The sequence below is a fragment of the Bubalus kerabau genome, chromosome X (genome assembly GCF_029407905.1).
Source record: "Bubalus kerabau isolate K-KA32 ecotype Philippines breed swamp buffalo chromosome X, PCC_UOA_SB_1v2, whole genome shotgun sequence".
NCBI classification, from domain to species: Eukaryota; Metazoa; Chordata; class Mammalia; order Artiodactyla; family Bovidae; genus Bubalus; species Bubalus kerabau.
In genome coordinates, this window is record NC_073647.1 from 164,803,846 (window position 1) to 164,823,551 (window position 19,706).

Here is a 19,706-nt window from a genome sequence, read left to right on the forward strand (position 1 = left end):
CTAGCCCTGCAGGATTATGTGTGGGACCCGACAGGGGAGGAGACAGAGGAGGCGCGGAGCCCGTGAATCTGTGAGTCCATGTGCTTTTTCCAGCTCTGACGCGGCACAAGCACCCACAGAAGTACCAGGGGTGCCTAGCGTGGCCCCCAGAACCAGCAGGCACCACCCACTGCAGAGGCCATCGCCCCGTGTCTCAGACAGAGAGACGGGGCTCTCCGGGACCCTGAGGCCCTAACCAGTCAGACACTGCCACTGGGAGCTCGTCTGGAAGAGAGAGAGAGAGAGACAGAGAGACACAGCCGGAAACTGGGGAAGTTGGCAGCGGCTCGGTTTGTACTGTGGTTCCGCCCACAAACGACATTTCCTGAAGTCTCACTTTTCTGTCTTAACTTCTGGGTTTCATCACCTAAAAGACCGACTCTGCTGCAGAACTCTGCGGGTTTTGCTGCAGAAGACCCTGATAACGCTTTGTAGATATCGGCTGTTTGTTTTCTCCCTCCCGGCTTCAATAATGACATCCTATGACCGCCGTGCACTTATTCGCTCAGCCGTGTCTGACGTGCCGCCGCCCCATGGACTGCAGCCCGCCAGGCTCCTCTGTCCCCGGGATTCTCTAGGTAAGAACACGGGAGTGGGTTGCCATGCGCTCCTCTGGGTGATCTTCCCTCTGCTGGGTCTCCTGCATTGGCAGGTGGATTATTACTAATGCATTTTATTTTTTCACATGTTTGGCTTTTCAGATACACCTAGCCGGAGGCACAGAGTGCCCGTGGACCTCTCCTCCACCTCCCCCATTTTCCTGTGAGCCCCCTACTATGAACATCCTGCAGCAGGCAAGAGGTGCATCTGTTACCGGGGACACGTGGATGGTGAGACCCTGCTATCAGTTGGGATGTGGTGTACATATTCCTGGGGTGGTCCGTTCATGAGTCCATCTGTCCAGGTGACAGCCCCATTCATTCGCACACGTCCCCCACGGGGTGGCTGGGAACAGGTTTTGTACGTGTGACTCAACTTCACAACCAGCTGGCTTGAAGCAAAGAGAAGAGGCTCCAGTGGCGATGGGCCTTGTCTAATCAGGGGCAAAGAAAACACTCCACGTAGTGGTGGGCCTCATCTAATCAGGTGAAGGTTTTTTTTAAAATGGGGGGTTTGCAGCAAAGAGAAGAAGCTCCAGGTGGTGGTGGGCCTCGTCTAATCAGGTGAAGAGACCTTTTATTTTTTTCTTTTTCTTTTTAATTTGGCCGCACTGCACACCATTTGGGATCTTAGTTCCCTGACCGGGGATCGAAACGTCGCCCCTTGCACGTTTCGAAGCAGTGAGTCATAACCACGGGACCACCGGAGAATTCCAGCTAAAGTCTTAAAAGCAGACACTGGGGGTTTCCCAGAGAAGATGAAATTCTGTCTCCAGACCGCAGTGTCAACTCCTGGGTGTCCAGCCTGGCCCCCTGACCTGCGGACTTCAGAGTCACCAGCCCCACAATCGCACGAGCCAATTCCTGGAAATCAATGTCTCTCCATCCTTATGCATATCCATCACCACGTGTGTCTACCTTTCTCCAGATAGATATGTGTAGCTGTATCTCTTTCTATATATAGATAGATATCTGTATATCTATCTTCATATGTATACAGCTGGCCCTCCATGGCCCTGGGTTCTGCACTTGTAGGTATGGAGGGCCAGCTGTATAAGATTCTCTCTCTCCCTGTATACATCTATATGCTAATGCTAAGTCACTTCAGTCGTGTCCGACTCTGTGTGACCCCATAGACTGCAGCCCGCCAGGCCTCCCCATCCCTGGGATTCTCCAGGCAAGAACACTGGAGTGGGTTGCCATTTCCTTCTCCAATGCATGAAAGTGAAAAGTGAAAGGGAAGTCGCTCAGTCGTGTCCGACTCTTAGCGACCCCGTGGACTGTAGCCCACCAGGGTCCTCCATCCATGGGATTTTCCAGGCAAGAGTACCGGAATGGGGTGCCATTGCCTATATATACATATATCCACACACACACACATATATAAATCTCTCTGTATATCCACAGCCTACATCTCATCTCTATCATCTACCAATTATCCATCTACCTATCAATTTATCTATCTGCCTAAAAGCTGTCAATCTATCATCTACCTATTTACCTATTGTCTACTTACCTATCGTCTCCATCTATCCATCCATCCGTCTATTTGTCTGTCATCTCTACCTACCTATCTATTGATCTACCGATTTGTCTATTTATGTATCATCTCTATCGACCTATCTATCATCTCTATCCGCCTATCTACCTACCTGTTTGTCTATCTAGTATCTCTGCCTGGCTTCCGTGGTGGCTCAGAGGTTAAAGAGTCTGCCTGCAGTGTGGGAGACCTGGGTTCGATCCCTGGGTCGGGCAGATCAAGAAAACGGCAACCCGCTCCAGTATTCTTGCCTGGAGAATCTCATAGACAAAGGAGCCTGATGGGCTACAGTCCACGGGGTTGCAAAGAGTCGGACACGACTGAGTGACTTCACTTTCATCTCTGCCCACCTATCTATCTATCTGTCTATCTAGCATCTCTGCCTGGCATCCCTGGTGGCTCGGAGGTTAAAGAGTCTGCCTGCAATGTGGGAGACCTGGGTTCGATCCTTGGGTTGGGCAGATCCCCTGGAGAAGAAAATAGCAACCCACTCCAGTATTCCTGCCTGGAGAATCCCACGGACAAAGGAGCCTGATGGGCTACAGTCCACGGGGTCACAAAGAGTCGGACACGACTGAGTGACTTCACTTTCATCTCTGCCCACCTGTCTATTTACCCACCTATTTTTCTATTCATCTATCATCCCCATCCACCTATCATCTCCATTTACCTATCTGTCTGTCTGCCTACGTATTGGTCTACCAGTCTATTATCTGTATGTACCCATCTCCCTATCTTCTCTATTTACTTGTCTCCTTCTTTCCCTATCATCTCTATCTACATATCTAGCATCTCTGTCTACCTATCTACCCATATCTATCTTTCTGTCTATATCTGCTGCTGCTAAGTCGCTTCAGTCGTGTTTGACTCTGTGCGACCCCATAGACAGCAACCCACCAGGCTCCGCCGTCCCTGGGATTCTCCAGGTAAGAACACTGGAGTGGGTTGTCATTTCCTTCTCCAATGCACGAAAGTGAAAAGTGCAAGTGAAGTCGCTCAGTCGTGTCTGACTCTTTGCGACCCCATGGACTGCAGCCCACAAGGCTCCTCCGTCCATGGGATTTTCCAGGCAAGAGTACTGGAGTGGGATGCCATTGCCTTCTATACCTACCATCTACCTATTTACCTATTGTCTACTTACCCGTCTATCGTCTCTGTCTACCTGTCCATCTGTCTGTCTCCCCATTGGTCCATCTATCATCTGGGTCTACCTCCCGATTATCTGTCTGTGTACCTGTCTGTGCATCTACCATCTGTATCCATCATCTACATCTACCTTTGTGCTTATCACGTCTATTTGCCTGTCTATCTATCTATCTATCATCTCTATTACCTATTTGCCTATCTGTCTATCATCTCTACCTACCTATCTGTCTACCTATTTATTTATCATCTAAGGAAATGGCAATCTACTCCAGCACTCCTGCCTGGAAAATCCCATGGATGCAGGAGCCTGATAGGCTACAGTCCACGGGGTCGCAAAGAGTCGGACACGACTGAGCGATTTCACTTTCACTTTCTACCTATATATTTACCCTCTCTATTTGCCTATCTATCTGTCTACCTCCTTATCTACCATCTCTACCTACCTCTCTGTTATGTCTATCATCTGTCTCTCTCTACCATCTCTCTCTACCCATCTCCCTATCGATCTCTCTGTCTATCCCATCTGTCCACCCATGTATCACAAATCTCCACCCTGTTCATCTTATTTCTCTGGCAAACTCTGACTGCTACAGTTTCCCCGCCACTGAGCAGAGCTGACCCACCAGCAAGGGTGTGGCTGAGCCTTCAGTGGTCTGCAGGTGGGAGATCAGTCCTGAATATTCATTGGTAGGACTGATGCTGAAGCTGAAACTCCAATACTTTGGCCACCTGATGCGAAGAGCTGAGTCATTTGAAAAGACCCTTTTGCTGGGAAAGATTGAACAGAAGAGGACGGCAGAAGATGAGATGGCTGGATGGCATCACCGACTCTATGGACATGAGTTTGAGTAAATTCCGGGAGTTGGTGATGGACAGGGAGGCCTGGCGTGCTGTGGTCCATGGGCTCGCGAAGAGTCAAACAGGACTCAGCAACTGAATAACAACAAGGAAGAAGCTGCAAGTTGGAGGGAAGTTCAAATTCAAAGACCAATGTCACTCACACGCAATCCACTTCCTCCTCCTTCTCCACGTGACATGGTCTCAGCTTCTTCCCTGGGAGGTGGCTCCCTCGGGGTGGGAACTATTCTCTGCCTCCCTCCCTCTCCTGGACTGTAACAGCCCACCAGGCTCCTCCGTCCATGAGATTTCCCAGACAAGAATACTGGAACGGCAACCCACTGCAGCGTTCCTGCCTGGAGAATCCCATGGACAGAGGAGTCTGGTGGGCCACAGTCCATGGGGTCGCAGAGAGTCTGACGCGACTGAGGGACTAATGCACACACACACCCCTCCCAGCGCCCACTCCCCCCCAGCCCCCGGGGATCCCATGATGCTGAAACGGACCCTGCTCCATGCATCCATGCCAGGTAACTTGGTCCTAAATGAGCGCATCAGCTGTCTATTTAAGGACACAACTCAGCCAGCTGCAGAGCCTCCCCGAGAGGGGCCCCCAGGAAGCACATGCTCGCTCTGCGCCCTCCCTCACGGAGAGGACCCAGGAGGCGGCTGGGGTCTCCAGGACCGACCCCACCAGCCCAGCTGTGCCAGCTTCCTCATCCTCCCGGGCACCACTGCAGACACCAGTTCCCGACACTCTCAACTCCACGGTCGCTGGTTCCTGCAGGGGCGTCGTGGTGCAAACCACAGGTCTGGGAGGGTATACAGCTGCCTCCTGGGCGGCAGAGACGGAACAGCTGGGCTGGCAGCCTCACTGCCAAGCGGGAGCCTGGGAGGAGGCCTTTCAGGGGGACAGGATGGGGAGGGGAGTTGGGGGCATCAGATTCTCCATGCCAGGGGCGTCCGGTTGAAGAACTGTTTTCTTTTTCTCACTAGAATAACCTTCTTGCTGTCGTTCAGTCCTTCACTCGTGTCTGACTCTCTGAGACCCCACGGACTGTAGCCCCCCAGGCTCCTCTGTCCATGGGATTCTCCAGGCAAGAATACTGGAGTGGATAGCCTATCCTTCCTCCAGGGAATCTTCCTGACCCAGGGATCGAACCCATGTCTCCTGCATTGGCAGGCACATTCTTTGCCAGGGAGTCACCTGGGAAGCCTCTAGAGTGACTTTAAATTTTTTTTTTAATTTTAAAGTATAGTTTCCCTGATAGCTCAGCAGTAAAGAATCCGCCTGCCAATACAGGAGACAGAGGTTTGATGCTTGGGAAGATCCCCTGGTGGAGGGCATGGCAGCCCACTCCAGTATTCTTGCCTGGAGAGTCCCATGGACAGAGCAGCCTGGCGGGCTACGGCCCATGGGGTCGCAGAGACTCGGACACGACTGAGCGACTGAGCACATGGCTGACTTACAACACTGATTCCCTTATGGAGACATATATTTTTTCAGACGCCTTTTCATTATAGCGTCTGACATGATATCAAATATGATTATCTGATTCCCTGAGGTATACCATAAATCTCTGTTGCTTATCTATTTTACGTCGAACACCTTATATCCGTTAATCAATTTACATGTCACACTTTTAACCCCAAACATCTAAATTACCCCGCCCCTCCCCTCCACGAACCCTACCTCCCTTTCCCCATTGGCAACGATCCTTTTGGAATCTATAACAATAAAATACAAGGCATTTGTGTACAAACAGAAGCAGACCAACAGACGCAAATAGCTCATGTTTCCTGAGTTCTGTAACATCCACGTGTTAAACTGGCACAGCTGTTGTGTCCAGATCATCTCTAGCCCCGATGCGTTTTCACCTGGCTGTGTCTCAGCTTCCAGGTCATTTTCCAGCATGAAAAATCGGCTCTTCAAGGCTTCTGATCCCAGTCTCTTCTGACCCCTCCTGGGGAGGGGGTCCCAGGCAGCCCAGACTTCTGACCAACCAGCTTATAAGTCAGGCTTCCCAAGACCCCCCTCCGTGGGGCTGGGTAATTGGCTAAAATGGCTCACAAAGCTCACAAAAAGACCGGAGTTAAAAAAAAAAAAAAAAAAAGGCTTTGCCGGTTTGTGCAAAAATATACGACTCAGCTGGTTTTGGTGGAGGATTCCAGGGGAACAGGAGGGATGCACAGCACATGTTATGAGGGGGTGGGAGGGTGGGGGGAAAGGGGCCTCCATGCCCAGAGGGTGACGTTTGAATCTGCAGGTCTGGGGATGTCCTGGCTCAGCCATCACGGCCGCTCAGTGAAGCTCCCCTCTTTGGGACCCCGTGCGGTGGACAGAAAAATGTCCCCAAGGATGTCTGCGTCCCCTCCCCGTGTGGTGGACAAAATAACATCCCCAACGATATCCTAAATCCCGGAACCCACAAACAGGTTGCCTTCTGACACAAGGGAGTTAACAGCGGTGATGAATGGCAGGATCCCGAGATGGAGACTGGGTCGTGGACCGCCCGCCCGGGGGTCAGGTCATCACAGAGACCATTAAAAGAATTACACAGGAGACCGTATGAACTGTTAACGGATAGATTGCTGCCACGCCAAGTCCATCATGGAGGTCCCGTTACAGTAGCCTCTGGAAACTCATTTCTTTCTAAACTGTAGCTGATACAGGAAAAAAAAAAAACCAAAACAGGAGGACGTATTCTGTCCGCCAGTAGAAGCAGAGGCAGGGGAGACGGCGTTCCCGCCCCAGCAGCCGCTGGCAGTCTGGACACCTGTGTGTGATGAAGGGATGGGGTTCCAGGAGGCGCTGAGAGGTGCATTCAGTTGTTCAGATTTGAAAGGCATCCAAACATCCCTCCAGCTACAAAAGCACCTTTGAGAAAAATGACATTATCTTTTAGAGTAAAAAAAAAATTGCTGTTTAGTTGTTCATTCATGTTCAGCTCTTCATGACCCCATAGAGGATCCCAGGATCCTCTGTCCATGGGATTCTCCAGGCAAGAATACTGGAGTGAGTTGACATTTCCTTCTCCAGGGGTTCTTTCTGACCAAGGAATCGAACCCAAGTCTCTTAGATTCGCAGGCGAGTGCTTTACCACTGACTCCCTGGGAAGCCTCGTTCAAAGAACAAAAAGAAAGCTATACAAACACTCACAACAATTTAAAAAAGCTTCATTCGAAAACAGTAAATAAAACATTTAAGAAATGTTAAAAAAATATTAAAAAAAAAAAAAGTCAACAGCTTCTAGAAAGTCCCGGGTATGAGATGCCTGGAAGTCACAGTTTGGCTGGGGCTTCTGAGACTGTCTCCACGGTTAAGACTTCTTCCTTCTCATGTTTTCCTGTTTCGTGTGTAAACTTCTCCCATAGCATCTGATGGGGGAGAAAGGCAGGGATGTCAACTCCCCAGGAGCCCCCGGAGGAGCCACACAGGTGGAGGGTTTAGAGACAGAAACGGGAGCCTGGTGTCCGAGTGGGAGCTCGTCGGCGGCGGATGAGCCAGGGGAGGGACATCTGAGACTCGGGTACCACACTCGCTGGGACTGCACGGAGCTCACAGCTTGGAAGGAGAGTGTCGCGGGGCCCTAGACCTCCCCGGGGAACCCACCAGGGCATGACGGCAGAACGTGGAAGAGGAGGACACAGTCCCCGCCTCGGGAAGACGGGCTTGACAGGTGAACCCGTGTGCAGGGGAGGGTTTCCCACATTTGAAAGTGAAACTGTTATTCGCTCAGCTGTGTCCAACTGTTCGTGACCCCATGGAGTATATAACCCACCAGGCTCTCCTCTGCCCATGAGGATTCTCTGGGCAAGAATACTGAAGTGGGTTGCCATTCCCTCCTCCAGGGGATCTTCCCAACCCAGGGAATCGAACCCAGATCTCCCTCATAGCATGTGGATTTTTTATTTTTATTTTTTTACCATCTGAGCCACAAGGGAAGCCCAAGAATACTGGAGTGGGTTGCCATTCCCCTTCTCCAGGGGATCTTCCCAACCCAGGGACCGAACCAGCGTGTCCCACATTGCAGGAAGGTTCTTCACTATCTGAGCCACCAGGGAAGCCCTACATATCGGGGGCAGGGGTGTTTGTCTTGCCCTGTGTCCTTTTTCATCCTGTGTGCTGCCCCCCTGGAGATCTGGCTGGATCTCGTTCTGTCTCTCTTGTCTCCTGTTCCTTATCGTTTTTCATCCTGTGTGCTAGAGATCTGGCTGGACCCCATTCAGTCTGCTCTGTGTCTCTCTGCCATCCCTATCTTCCCCCTTCTCTCCTCCTCCTTCTCCAAGACCTGGCTAATTTCCCTGGACACAGCTTGCAGACAAAACCCCCAACCCCCTCCCCACTCCACCCCGGAGAAAGCCAGCGAGCTGGACACGGGATTCCAGCCTCCTCCTGTGGACCTCAGCTTTGGCTGAGCACAGACGAGCTTCTGGGCTCACCGTTCCCCACCTGTCCATCCTGGCTCCCCCCTCACTCATCCCAGAAATACCTCGTGGTCGACTTGATGGTTATCATTCAATTTATCTTTGATCTGTGGAACCGGAGGGAATAACCTGTGGCTCTTGAGGAACCTGGGGAGATAAAAAACGAGATGAAGAGGAGACGGACAGGCCCACATTTTTGTCCCGGCTCCCAGAGGAGAGGCACTCCCATGTTAAGTGCAAACACGCCCTCTGGATTCACGTCTTCAGAACACTTTCCTTTAAGAATCATAGAAGGGGAGACTTCCCCTGGAGGTCCAGGAGGTAAGACGTCACCTTCCAAGGCAGGGGGTGTGAGTTCGGGCCCTGGGGTGCCAGTTCGATCCCTGGTCAGGAAGTACTAGCCCACATGCCTCGCAGACAAAAACAAAACGAAACAAAACCATAAAACAGAAGCACTATTGTAACCAATTCAGTAAAAAGTTTAAAAATGATTGACATCATGGTACATACACACAACGGAATATTATGCAACGTTAAAAAGAATGAACCAATGCCATCTGCAGCAACATGGATGGACCTAGAGATTGTCGTACCGAGTGAAGTCAGTCAGACAGAGGAGGAATAGCGTGTGGCTTCCCTTACATGCGGAATCTAAAAAGAAATGATGCAAACTTACTTACAAAACAGAAAGCGATTCACAGACTTAGAAAACCAGCTTATCGTTACGAGGGAGTGGGAAGATGGGGAGAAGGGATAGTCAGGGAGTCTGGGATGGACATGGACACACTGCTGTATTTAACATGGAGAACCAACAAGGACCTGCTGGACAGCACAGGGAACTCTGCTCAATGTCACATGGTAGCCTGGATGGGAGGGGAGCTGGGGGAGAAGGGATACAGTGTATGTATGGCTGAGTCCCTTTGCTATCCACCGGAAACTATCGCAACATTGTTTATGGGCTATCAGTTCCGTTCAGTTCAGTTGCTCAGTTGTGTCCGACTCTTTGCGACCCCATGAATCACAGCACGCCAGGCCTCCCTGTCCATCACCAACTCCAGGAGTTCACCAAAACTCATGTCCATCGAGTTGGTGATGCCATCCAGCCATCTCATCCTCTGTCATCCTCTTCTCTTCCTGCCCCCAATCCCTCCCAGCATCAGAGTCTTTCCCAATGAGTTAACTCTTCGCATGAGGTGGCCAAAGTCCTGGAGTTTCAGCTTTAGTATCATTCCTTCCAAAGAAATCCCAGGGCTCATCTCCTTCAGAATGGACTGGTTGGATCTCCTTGCAGTCCAAGGGACTCTCAAGAGTCTTCTCCAACACCACAGTTCAAAAGCATCAATTCTTCGGTGCTCAACTTTCTTTATAGTCCAACTCTTACATCCATACATGACCACTGGAAAAACCATAGCCTTGACTAGACAGACCTTTGTTGGCAAAGTAACGTCTCTGCTTTTCCTTCCAAGGAGTAAGCGTCTTTTAGTTTCCTGGCTGCAATCACCATCTGCAGTGATTTTGGAGCCCAAAAAAATAAAGTCTGACACGGTTTCCACTGTTTCCCCATCTATTTCCCATGAAGTGATGGGACTAGATGCCATGATCTTCGTTTTCTGAACGTTGAGCTTTAAGCCAACTTTTTCACTCTCCTCTTTCACTTTCATCAAGAGGCTTTTTAGTTCCTCTTCACTTTCTGACATAAGGGTGGTGTCATCTGCATATTGGAGGTGATTGATATTTCTCCCGGCAATCTTGATTCCAGCTTCTGCTTCCTCCAGCCCAGCGTTTCTCATGATGTACTCTGCATATGAGTTAAATAAACAGGGTGACAATATACAGCCTTGACGTACTCCTTTTCCTATTTGGAACCAGTCTGTGGTTCCATGTCCAGTTCTAACTGTTGCTTCCTGACCTGCATACATGTTTCTCAGGAGGCAGGTCAGGTGGTCTGGTATTCCCATTTCTTTCAGAATTTTCCACAGTTTATTGTGATCCACACAGTCAAAGGCTTTGACATAGTCAATAAAGCAGAAATAGATGTTTTTCTGGAACTCTCTTGCTTTTTCCATGATACACCAGATGTTGGCAATTTGATCTCTGGTTCCTCTGCCTTTTCTAAAACCAGCTTGAACATCTGGAAGTTCACGGTTCACATATTGCTAAAGTCTGGTTTGGAGAATTTTGAGCATTACTTTACTAGCGTGTGAGATGAGTGCAATTGTGCGGTAGTTTGAGCATTCTTTGGCATTGCCTTTCTTTGGGATTGGAATGAAAACTGACCTTTTCCAGTCCTGTGGCCACTGCTGAGTTTTCCAAATTTGCTGGCATATTGAGTGCAGCACTTTCACAGCATCATCTTTCAGGATTTGAAATAGCTCAACTGCAATTTCATCACCTCCACTAGCTTTGTTCGCAGTGATGTTTTCTAAGGCCCACTGGACTTCACATTCCAGGATGTCTGGCTCTAGGTGAGTGATCACACCATCGTGATTATCTGGGTCGTGAAGATCTTTTTTGTACAGTTCTTCTGTGTATTCTTGCCACCTCTTCTTAATATCTTCTGCTTCTGTTACGTCCCTACTGTTTCTGTGCTTTATCGAGCCCATCTTTGCATAAAATGTTCCCTTGGTATCTCTAATTTTCTTGAAGAGATCTCTAGTCTTTCCCGTTCTGTTGTTTTCCTCTATTTCTTTGCACTGATCTCTGAGGAAGGCTTTCTTATCTCTCCTTGCTATTCTTTGGAACTCTGCATTCAGATGTTTATATCTTTTTGCATTTCTTTACCACGGTGATGGTCTTGATCCCTGTCTCCTGTACAATGTCACGAACCTCCGTCCATAGTTCATCAGGCACTCTATCTATCAGATCTAGTCCCTTAAATCTATTTCTCACTTCCACTGTATAATCGTGAGGAATTTGATTTAGGTCATACCTGAATGGCCTAGTGGTTTTCCCTACTTTTTTCAATTTACAAAATAAAAACTTCAAAGTCCGAAAAAAAAAAAGAAAAGAAAAGGAGAGACATTTAAAAGAAAAAATAATGATCCACCAAAAAAAAAAAATCTTAAAAAAAAAATCACAGACGGACGGCCTCCAATCTTACACTCTGGAGAATATAATAGACTGTGCGGATGTACTTAAGAAATGCGTGGGAAGGTCTTTCCAGAACCTTCATTCACTGTCTTTGAAGTATTGAGTATTCAATTTGAAGTATTGAAGTATTGAGTACGCAAAACCAGAGTATTGAGAAAGGGAGAAGTGGACGACAGAGGATGAGATGGTTGGATGGCATCACCGACACGATGCACATGAGTCTGAGTAAACTCCAGGAGTTGGTGAAGGACAGGGAAGCCTTGCGTGCTGCAGTCCATGGGGTCGCAAAGAGTCAGACACGACTGAGCGACTGAACTGAACATTCACTGTCTTGGTGCATAGACGGTAGTGGTGGTGTGTGCCCAGTCTTGAGCAGTTTGGAGGAATCCACACTCTCCGGTGTTAAAAGGCCAGGAGAGATATCCAGCCTTGAAGACCACGGTTCCAGACTGACCAGTTTGCTGTGGATGGCACATATTTTTAGGGCTATTCCACGGTGCCCCAGCATCCCAGTGGTGCTGAACAAACACATGGGCACTTATTTTCGGTCTCACGATAAGGAAGCAACTGTGTGACCTCATAAGATGCTGTGCTGAGCTGAACGTTGGCCCCAAAGATCCACTCGAGTCGCGAAGCCTGGGAAAGGGAGCTTGTTTTGAAATAGGGTCTCTGCAGCTGTGATGGAGTGAAGGGTCTGAGATGAGGTCCTCCTGGAGGGGGGTGGCCCTAAACCCAGGGACAGGGTCCTTATAAAACACAGAAGAGGAGAGACACGGACACAGAGGAGAAGCCACGTGGAGACGGAGGTGGAGACGGGAGGGAGGCGGCCACCAGCCCAGGGGCAGACGCCTGGAGCCCGCAGAAGCTGGAAGAGGCTGAGAGGACCCTCTCTTGGAGCCTCTGAAGGGAACTCAGCCCTGGGACACCCTGACCTCAGACGTCTGGTCCCTGGGACTGGGGCAGGATGGATGTCTGTGGTTTTAAGCCCCCCAGCTTGTGGTCACTGGTTCCGGCAACCACAGGAAGTCACATAGCTTTTGATTAAGATGAGTCTTTGGTGTTAAAACATGATATGTGTTCCTGTCCACACCGTCCGTGGTCGGGCTGCCCACGGTCTTCCCCGTGTCCCCAAAACCGGGATGCTTTGCATCTTCTTGCAGCAGGCACTCAGGGTCTCCCCTTGTCTCCGGGGAGACACAGGCCGCCCAACCAGGGCGGGGGCGGGGGGTGCCTGCTGACAAAGAGGACCCGGGTGGACACCCATGGGACCCACAGCCCTGCAGGAGGGTCTCCCCGTGAGCCAAATCTCCCCGTGGCTTTGCAGAGCTCGCAAGCTTTATTCTGCACGTGCCAGGCTTCCTTCCGGGGTGTACTGAGAGAGCCTGCATGATTGCTGAGCTTACGTGACAGGAAGGATGTTAGCAGGGATCCCTGTGTGTGTGGGGGTCGTCGCCTGTAGTGGCCTGGGAGCCGGGGCTGAGTAACACGCTGCGGGAAAACAGAAGTCTGTCGAGGAGGGACATTCCAAGGATTTCAGATGCTCCGAAAAACGCGGAAGGCGGGACTTGGAGCACAGCTGAGCTGTAAGGGGGCTTTCCTGCTGACTTACACGCTGAAGAACCCGCCTGCAGTGCAGGACAGCTGGGTTTGACCCTTGGTTCGGGAAGATCCTGGAGGAGGGCATGGCAACCCACTGCAGGATTCCTGCCTGGAGAGCCCCACGGACGGAGGAGCCTGGCGGGCTACGGTCCACGGGGTTGCAAACAGTCGGGCACGACTGAGTGACTCACTTTCAAAACTTCATCTACCTCTACAAGGATTAAACCAGCTGCTTCTGCAGCTGCTGACCTTCAGTCATCTCCTGAAAGAAGTTCAGGGTGGAGAGCAGACATGAGACACTCTGTGCTCTGGAGAAAAAAAAAAAAAAACTGGCAGGAAAGGTCTTCAAATAGATATTCTCAGGAACCCATTTTATGAGCCCAACTCTTGCATCTCCTCATAGCTAGACAAGCAATGAAACGCTTCCTGGTCATGTCTGCTCCCCGTGACTAGCAGAGACCTTCTGCAAAAAAATACATATATGCTTGATTGCGTGAAATCCCCCTTCAGCGAAATCACATATACCCCAACCTGCCTTCCGTGCCTTTTTGCAGCAGCTCCTCAGAGCTATCCGAGGCGCTGTGTCCTGGGCTGCGATCCTTCATTCATTCCGCTGTTTATTCAGTCGCTCAGTCGCGGCCGACTCTCTGCGACCCCGTGGCCTGTAGCCCTCCAGGCTGTTCTGTGCATGTGACTCTCCAGGCAAGAATACTGGAGTGGGTTGCCGTGCTCTCCTCCAGGGGATCTTCCCAACCCAGGGGTCAAACTCAGGTCTCCCGCATTGAAGATGGATTCTTTACCATCTGAGCCCCCAGGGAAGCGTGTGGTCCTAATTTTGCCCCAAATAAAACATAAACTTGCGACATTCACATTGTGCAATTTTTTTTTAAGTCAATACTGTTTTCCCCAGACAAATTTTCCTGTGGAAAATCTACACGGCGGCTTGGACCGCCTAGGGTGTTTGCAGGCTGCCTTCTCATCTTTGTAAGCCGATCGGGGCGGGGTGACTTTAGAACAAACAGTGGCCACGGGGGTTAGCCGACCCGGGACTCCCCGGGGTTACCTTTTGAAAAGGCAGCCGAGGGTCAGGCCACAGACGAGAGTCCCCAGGACCACCAGAACGTAGATATGCACCAGGCCGGACTCTGCTTCTTCGGAGCCTGGGGAAGACAGGGCGGGGGGACATGCCAGGGACCCCGAAGGCGAGGGGCAGCAGCCGTTCTCACGCAGCCAGCTCACGGGCTCACGGACGAGGAAACACGGCCAGTGAAACTGAAAGTGTTAGTCTCTCTGCCACGTCTCACCCTTTGCGACCCCACGGACTGTAGCCCGCCAGGCTCCTCTGTCCATGGGATTCTCCAGGCAAGAATACTGGAGTGGGTTGCCGTTTCCTCCTTCAGAGGATTTTCCCCAAGCAGGGACCAAACCTGTGTCTCCTGAACTGGAGGTGGATTCTTTACCATCTGAGCCACCAGAGAAGCCTCATAAGAAGGGAACTCTACGAGAGTACCCTAACCCATAGCTTTCACAGAAAATGTTTGTGAGACAATAGACTGCACTTTGCCAACAAATGTCTGTCTAGTCAAAGCTACAGTTTTTTCCAGTAGTCATGTACGGATGTGAGTTGGACCATAAAGAAGGCTGAGTGCCGAAGAACTGATGCTTTCAAACAGTGAGGCTGGAGAGTACTCTTGAGAGTCCCTTGGACTGCAAGGAGATCCAACCAGTCCATCCTAAAGGAAGTCAGTCCTGAACATTCATTGGAAGGACTGATGCTGAAGTTGAAACTCCAATACTTTGGCCTTCTGATGAAAAGAGCTGACTCATTGGAAAAGACCCTAATGCTATTGAAGGCGGGAGGAGAAGGGGACGACAGAGGATGAGATGGTGGGATGGTATCACAGACTCGATGGACATGAGTTTAAGCAAACTCCAGCAGACAGTGATGGACAGGGAGGCGTGGCGTGCTGTGGTCCATGGGGTCGCAAAGAGTCAGACACGACTGACCGACTGAACAAGAGACAAGAGATGAGCCCAAGACCATGTTCAAAACCCCTAAAGCACTCTTAGAACATAGCAACCTAAAGACCATTCGATTTAAAAATGGACAGAAAAAAGGATCAATAGCTGAATAGGATGAACAGTGCCAGGCAAACAGTTGTAAACTTCATTCCCTCCCATTTGGTGAATTTATTACAATAGTAATTTTTTTTAATGTTTACTCCTTTATTTGACTATAGCTGGGGCTTAGCTGCGGCACGAGGGATCTGGTTCCATGACCAGGGATTGAACATTGGGAGCGAAGCCTCTTGGCCACTGGACCGCCAGGGAATTCCCTATGGCTTCTGTTTTATGCTTTGGGCTTTTCACCTGAAGGCATGTGAGGTCTTAGCTCCCCGACCAGGGATTAAATACACATCCCCTGCATTGGAAGGCAGATTTTAACTGCTGGACCACCAGAGAAGTCCCCTCTCATCTATCCTTAAGCTTTAATTTCACGAGTCATTTAGAATAAGTGCTCTTTACAATAAACTATCTTCCTTTGTCTGTTTTAGTCGCTCAGTTGCATCCGACTCTTTGCGACCCCATGGACTGTAGCCCGCCAGGTTCCTCTGTCCATGGGATTTCACAGGCAAGAATACTGGAGTGGGTTGCCATTTCCTTCTGCAAAATTATTTTTTCCTAACGAGGGCACATTTTCCATCTGTGAATAGTCAAAAATACAACGAGAAACTCTATCAGAGTGATTATACCCCGATGGGACTGTTCACGGTTGCAACATTTCTCAGTATACACAGATAAAATGTGACCTGTTAAGCATAGCGGTTATCTTTTAAGCGATACGTCAATTGTCGAAACTGCATGTTCCGGATGGCAGGCGAAACCAAAAAAAAAAAAAAAAAAGCCATGTGGAGGTGAGCCAAGTCTGTTTAGAACTGTATTCTGGGAAAAGTCGTATTCTGGGAAAAGTCTTTTTTTTTTCGCCCATAGTTTAAATTAATCTTTCCCTGGTGGCTCAGACAGTAAAGAATCTGCCTGCAATGCAGGAGACCCGGGTTCCATCCCTAGGTCAGGAAGATCCCCTGGAGGTGGGCATGGCAACCCACTCCAGTACTCGTGCCTGGGGAACCCCATGGACAGAGGAGCCTGGTGGGCTACAGTCCGTGGGGTCGCAGAGAGTCGGACGCGCCTGGGTAACTCACGTTCACTCACCAGGAGTTGCTGACGCCAGGGGACAGCGTCACCAGGGGCTCGTGGACGGGAACTCTTCCCAGAATGGCTCAGAGAAGGCCTCAGAATGCCAGGACCTGTGCGGGGATGGTCTCGGGACACCTACCGAACTCAACGGGCTGGCTCCAGGCACCCCAGTGGGCTTTCCGGGCGTCCGCTGTCCTTATCTTCACAGTATGTTTCGCTTTGGATCCCGGTTTCGGAAAGTTGTATCTATTCCCGGAGTCACCGAATACTACAATCTTTGGAGAAAGCAGAGTTAGACCAGTCACCTGTGTTGAGAAAAAGAGTCGGGGTGTGTGTGTGTTTGTCTTTGCAGCTGCCCAACCGAAGTGAAGAATTTAAGCCCACACCCTCCCAACCTGGGCGTGAATGTTGTAATTTGCGTCCTGAATACTCCAGAGAGATGCTTAGATAAAGAAAGCGCATGGGTGACTGTCCTGCATTTTCTGAGTGACTAGTCCTGACGCTTCCGGGACCATTCAGGACAGATGCAGCAAGGGTTCAGGAACTGCAGAGGATGTGGACAGACCCATAGACGGATCACGGCCCCGCGAAGGATGTTCAGAGGACCAGGTTCAAGTTCCTCATCGGATAGAGGACGATACCGAGCTCACAGTGGTGGTGAAGCTTGGAAAAAATCAATGAAAAGTACTTTGATGATGAAGCTCGAGGAGTTTTCAGGGACGCAATCATCTCTGTGACACTTCAAGGAGTATCTCCTGGACCAACATGGATAGGAGAGGGAGACCCCACCCCTGCGGTGACTAGGGGTGCCGCTGGATCCCTGCCCAGATGATGTGCGAAGGCAGGGGTCCTCAACCTCTGGGACCTAAGGCGTGATGGCCTGAGGTAGAACAATAGAAATAGAGTGCACAGCAAATGCAACACTCTTAAATCACCCTTAAACCATCTTCTTCTTATTATTAAATCATCTTAAACCATCCCTCTCTGTCCATGCAAAATTTGTTTCCCACACAACTGATCCTTGGTACCAAAACCGTTGGAGACCACTGCTCTACGGAAAGCCCATCATCTGACTTTTATCTCATTCCCATATTGGCCACCGCTGGAACAATTCCAACTGGTGTGTGTCCATTGACGGATATTGTATGATTAAACTGGGGCTTCCCTGGTGGCTGTGTGAGTAAAGAATCCACCTGCAGCGTGGGAGACACAGGCAGTTACAAGTTCGATGCCCAGGTCGGAAGATTCCGCTGGAGGAGGGCAGGGCAACCAACTCCAGTGTTCTTGCCTGGAGAATCCCAGGGACAGAGGAGCCTGGTGGGCTACAGTCCACGGGTCACAAAGAGTCGGACACGACTGAAGCGACTGGGCATGCCCACACACATGTAGGACTGAACTACGAGGGTGATATTTAGGCTCAGGGTTGGCACTCACCAGTTGACTTCTGCTGCTGCTGGTATCTCGCTAGAAAAAACAAACAAACGAAAAGAGAATATTTACTTTTCTCCATTTTGAAATTTTTAATAGATCTCATCCCATCTCCCCTTTCCATGAAGTCAAGAGAAAGGAAAACAGTCAGTGCCCAACAAATGGCTGAGCTCCTTACATTCCTCCTAAGCTGGAGTTGGCCCCACATGGAGGAGGAAACCTATGCACACGACAGAGAGTGCTGCGGGTGCGTGGCTCCTTCCAGAAACTCAGGTAGGGGTGGGTCTATTAAGAATGCACACGGGCTTGAGGAGAGGGTCCACCCTGTCTACACTGCATCCAGGGTGACGTGAGGAGAGGGTGTCTCCTGTCTATGCTGGGTCCAGGAGGACGTGAGGAGAGGGTCCACCCTGTCTACACTGCGTCCAGGGTGACGTAAGGAGAGTGTGTCTCCTGTCTATGCTGGGTCCAGGGGGACGTGAGGAGAGGGTCTCTCCTTGTCTAAAGTAGGTCCAGGAGGACGTGAGGAGAGGGTGTCTCCTGTCTACACTGGATCCAGGGGGACGTGAGGAGAGTGTGTCTCCTGTCTACGCTGGGTCCAGGGGGACGTGAGGAGAGGGTGTGTCCGTGTCTACACTGGGTCCAGGGGGACGTGAGGACAGGGTCTCTCCTTGTCTAAAGCGGGTCCAGGTGGATGTGAGGAGAGGGTCTCTCTTGTCTACACTGGGTCCAGGGGGACGTGAGGAGAGGGTCCCTCGTGTCTACACTGGGTCAAGGGGGACATGAGGAGAGAGTGTGTCCGTGTCTATACTGGGTCCAGGGGGAAGAGAGGAGAGGGTGTGTCTTGTCTACTCTGGGTTCAGGGGGACGTGAGGAGAGGGTGTCCGTATTTACACCAGGTCCAGGGGGACATGAGGAGAGGGTTTCTCGTGTCTACCCTGGGTCCAGGGGGACATCAGGAGAGGGTGTCCGTGTCTACACCAGGTCCAGGGGGACGTGAGGAGAGGGTTTCTCGTGTCTACCCTGGGTCCAGGGGGGCGTCAGGAAAGGGTGTCCGTGTCTACACCAGGTGCAGGGGGACGTGAGGAGAGGGTCTCTGGTGCCTACACTGGGTCCAGGGGACGTGAAGAGAAGGTCTCTCATGTCTACACTGAATCCAGGGGGACTTGAGCAGAGGGCATCTCTGTGTCTACACTGGGTCCGGGGGGATTGAGGAGAGGGTGTGTCCAGTTGGACTTGGAGTAGAGGACTCTCGTCTAAAATGGGTCCCCATGTGGGTTTGGAGCCGTGGAGCCTTGTCTACACTGGGTCTAGGCAGACGGGTTTCCACGGCTCACCCCGTCTGCAGTGGGTCCTGGTGGCCTTGGAGTAGTGGGCTGTCATCTAAAACAGGTCCCCATGTGGGGTTGGAGCCGAGGAGCCTTGTCTGCACTGGGTCTAGGCAGACGGGTTTCAGACGGCTCCCCCAGTCTACACGGGGTCCAGCTGGACTCTGAGTAGAGGGCTCTCGTCTAAAACGGGTCCCCATGTAGGGTTGGAGCCGAGGAGCCTTCTTGTCTACACTGGGTCCAGGAGGACTTGGGGAGAGGGTCCTGGCTGTCTCCACAGGGCCCCTGTGGGGTTGGAGAACATGAGCCTTCTTGCCTACACTGGGTCCAGCTGGACTCTGAGTAGCAGGCTGTCGTCTAAAACGGGTCCCCATGTTGGGTTGAAGCCGAGGAGTCTTGTCTACACTGGGTCTAGGCAGACAGGTTTTGGATGGCTCACCCTGTCTACGCCGTGTCCAGGGGCCTTGGCGCACC

At 50.9% G+C, this 19,706-nt stretch overlaps 1 protein-coding gene across 1 annotated transcript in view; it reads right to left on the minus strand.

Annotated features, from left to right (window-relative positions):
- Window positions 1–6,414: 6,414 nt before the first annotated feature.
- Window positions 6,415–19,706, minus strand: part of LOC129638586 (granulocyte-macrophage colony-stimulating factor receptor subunit alpha-like) — a 36,636-nt gene continuing 23,344 nt past the window's right edge. The window contains exons 8-12 of the mRNA XM_055563127.1: window positions 17,911–17,940; window positions 16,616–16,751; window positions 14,342–14,438; window positions 8,655–8,736; window positions 6,415–7,539 (exon numbers count right to left, since the gene is read on the minus strand). Coding sequence (XP_055419102.1) covers window positions 7,444–7,539; window positions 8,655–8,736; window positions 14,342–14,438; window positions 16,616–16,751; window positions 17,911–17,940 — 441 coding nt within the window. The 3' untranslated portion in view covers window positions 6,415–7,443. The remainder of the gene's footprint in view (window positions 7,540–8,654; window positions 8,737–14,341; window positions 14,439–16,615; window positions 16,752–17,910; window positions 17,941–19,706) is intronic.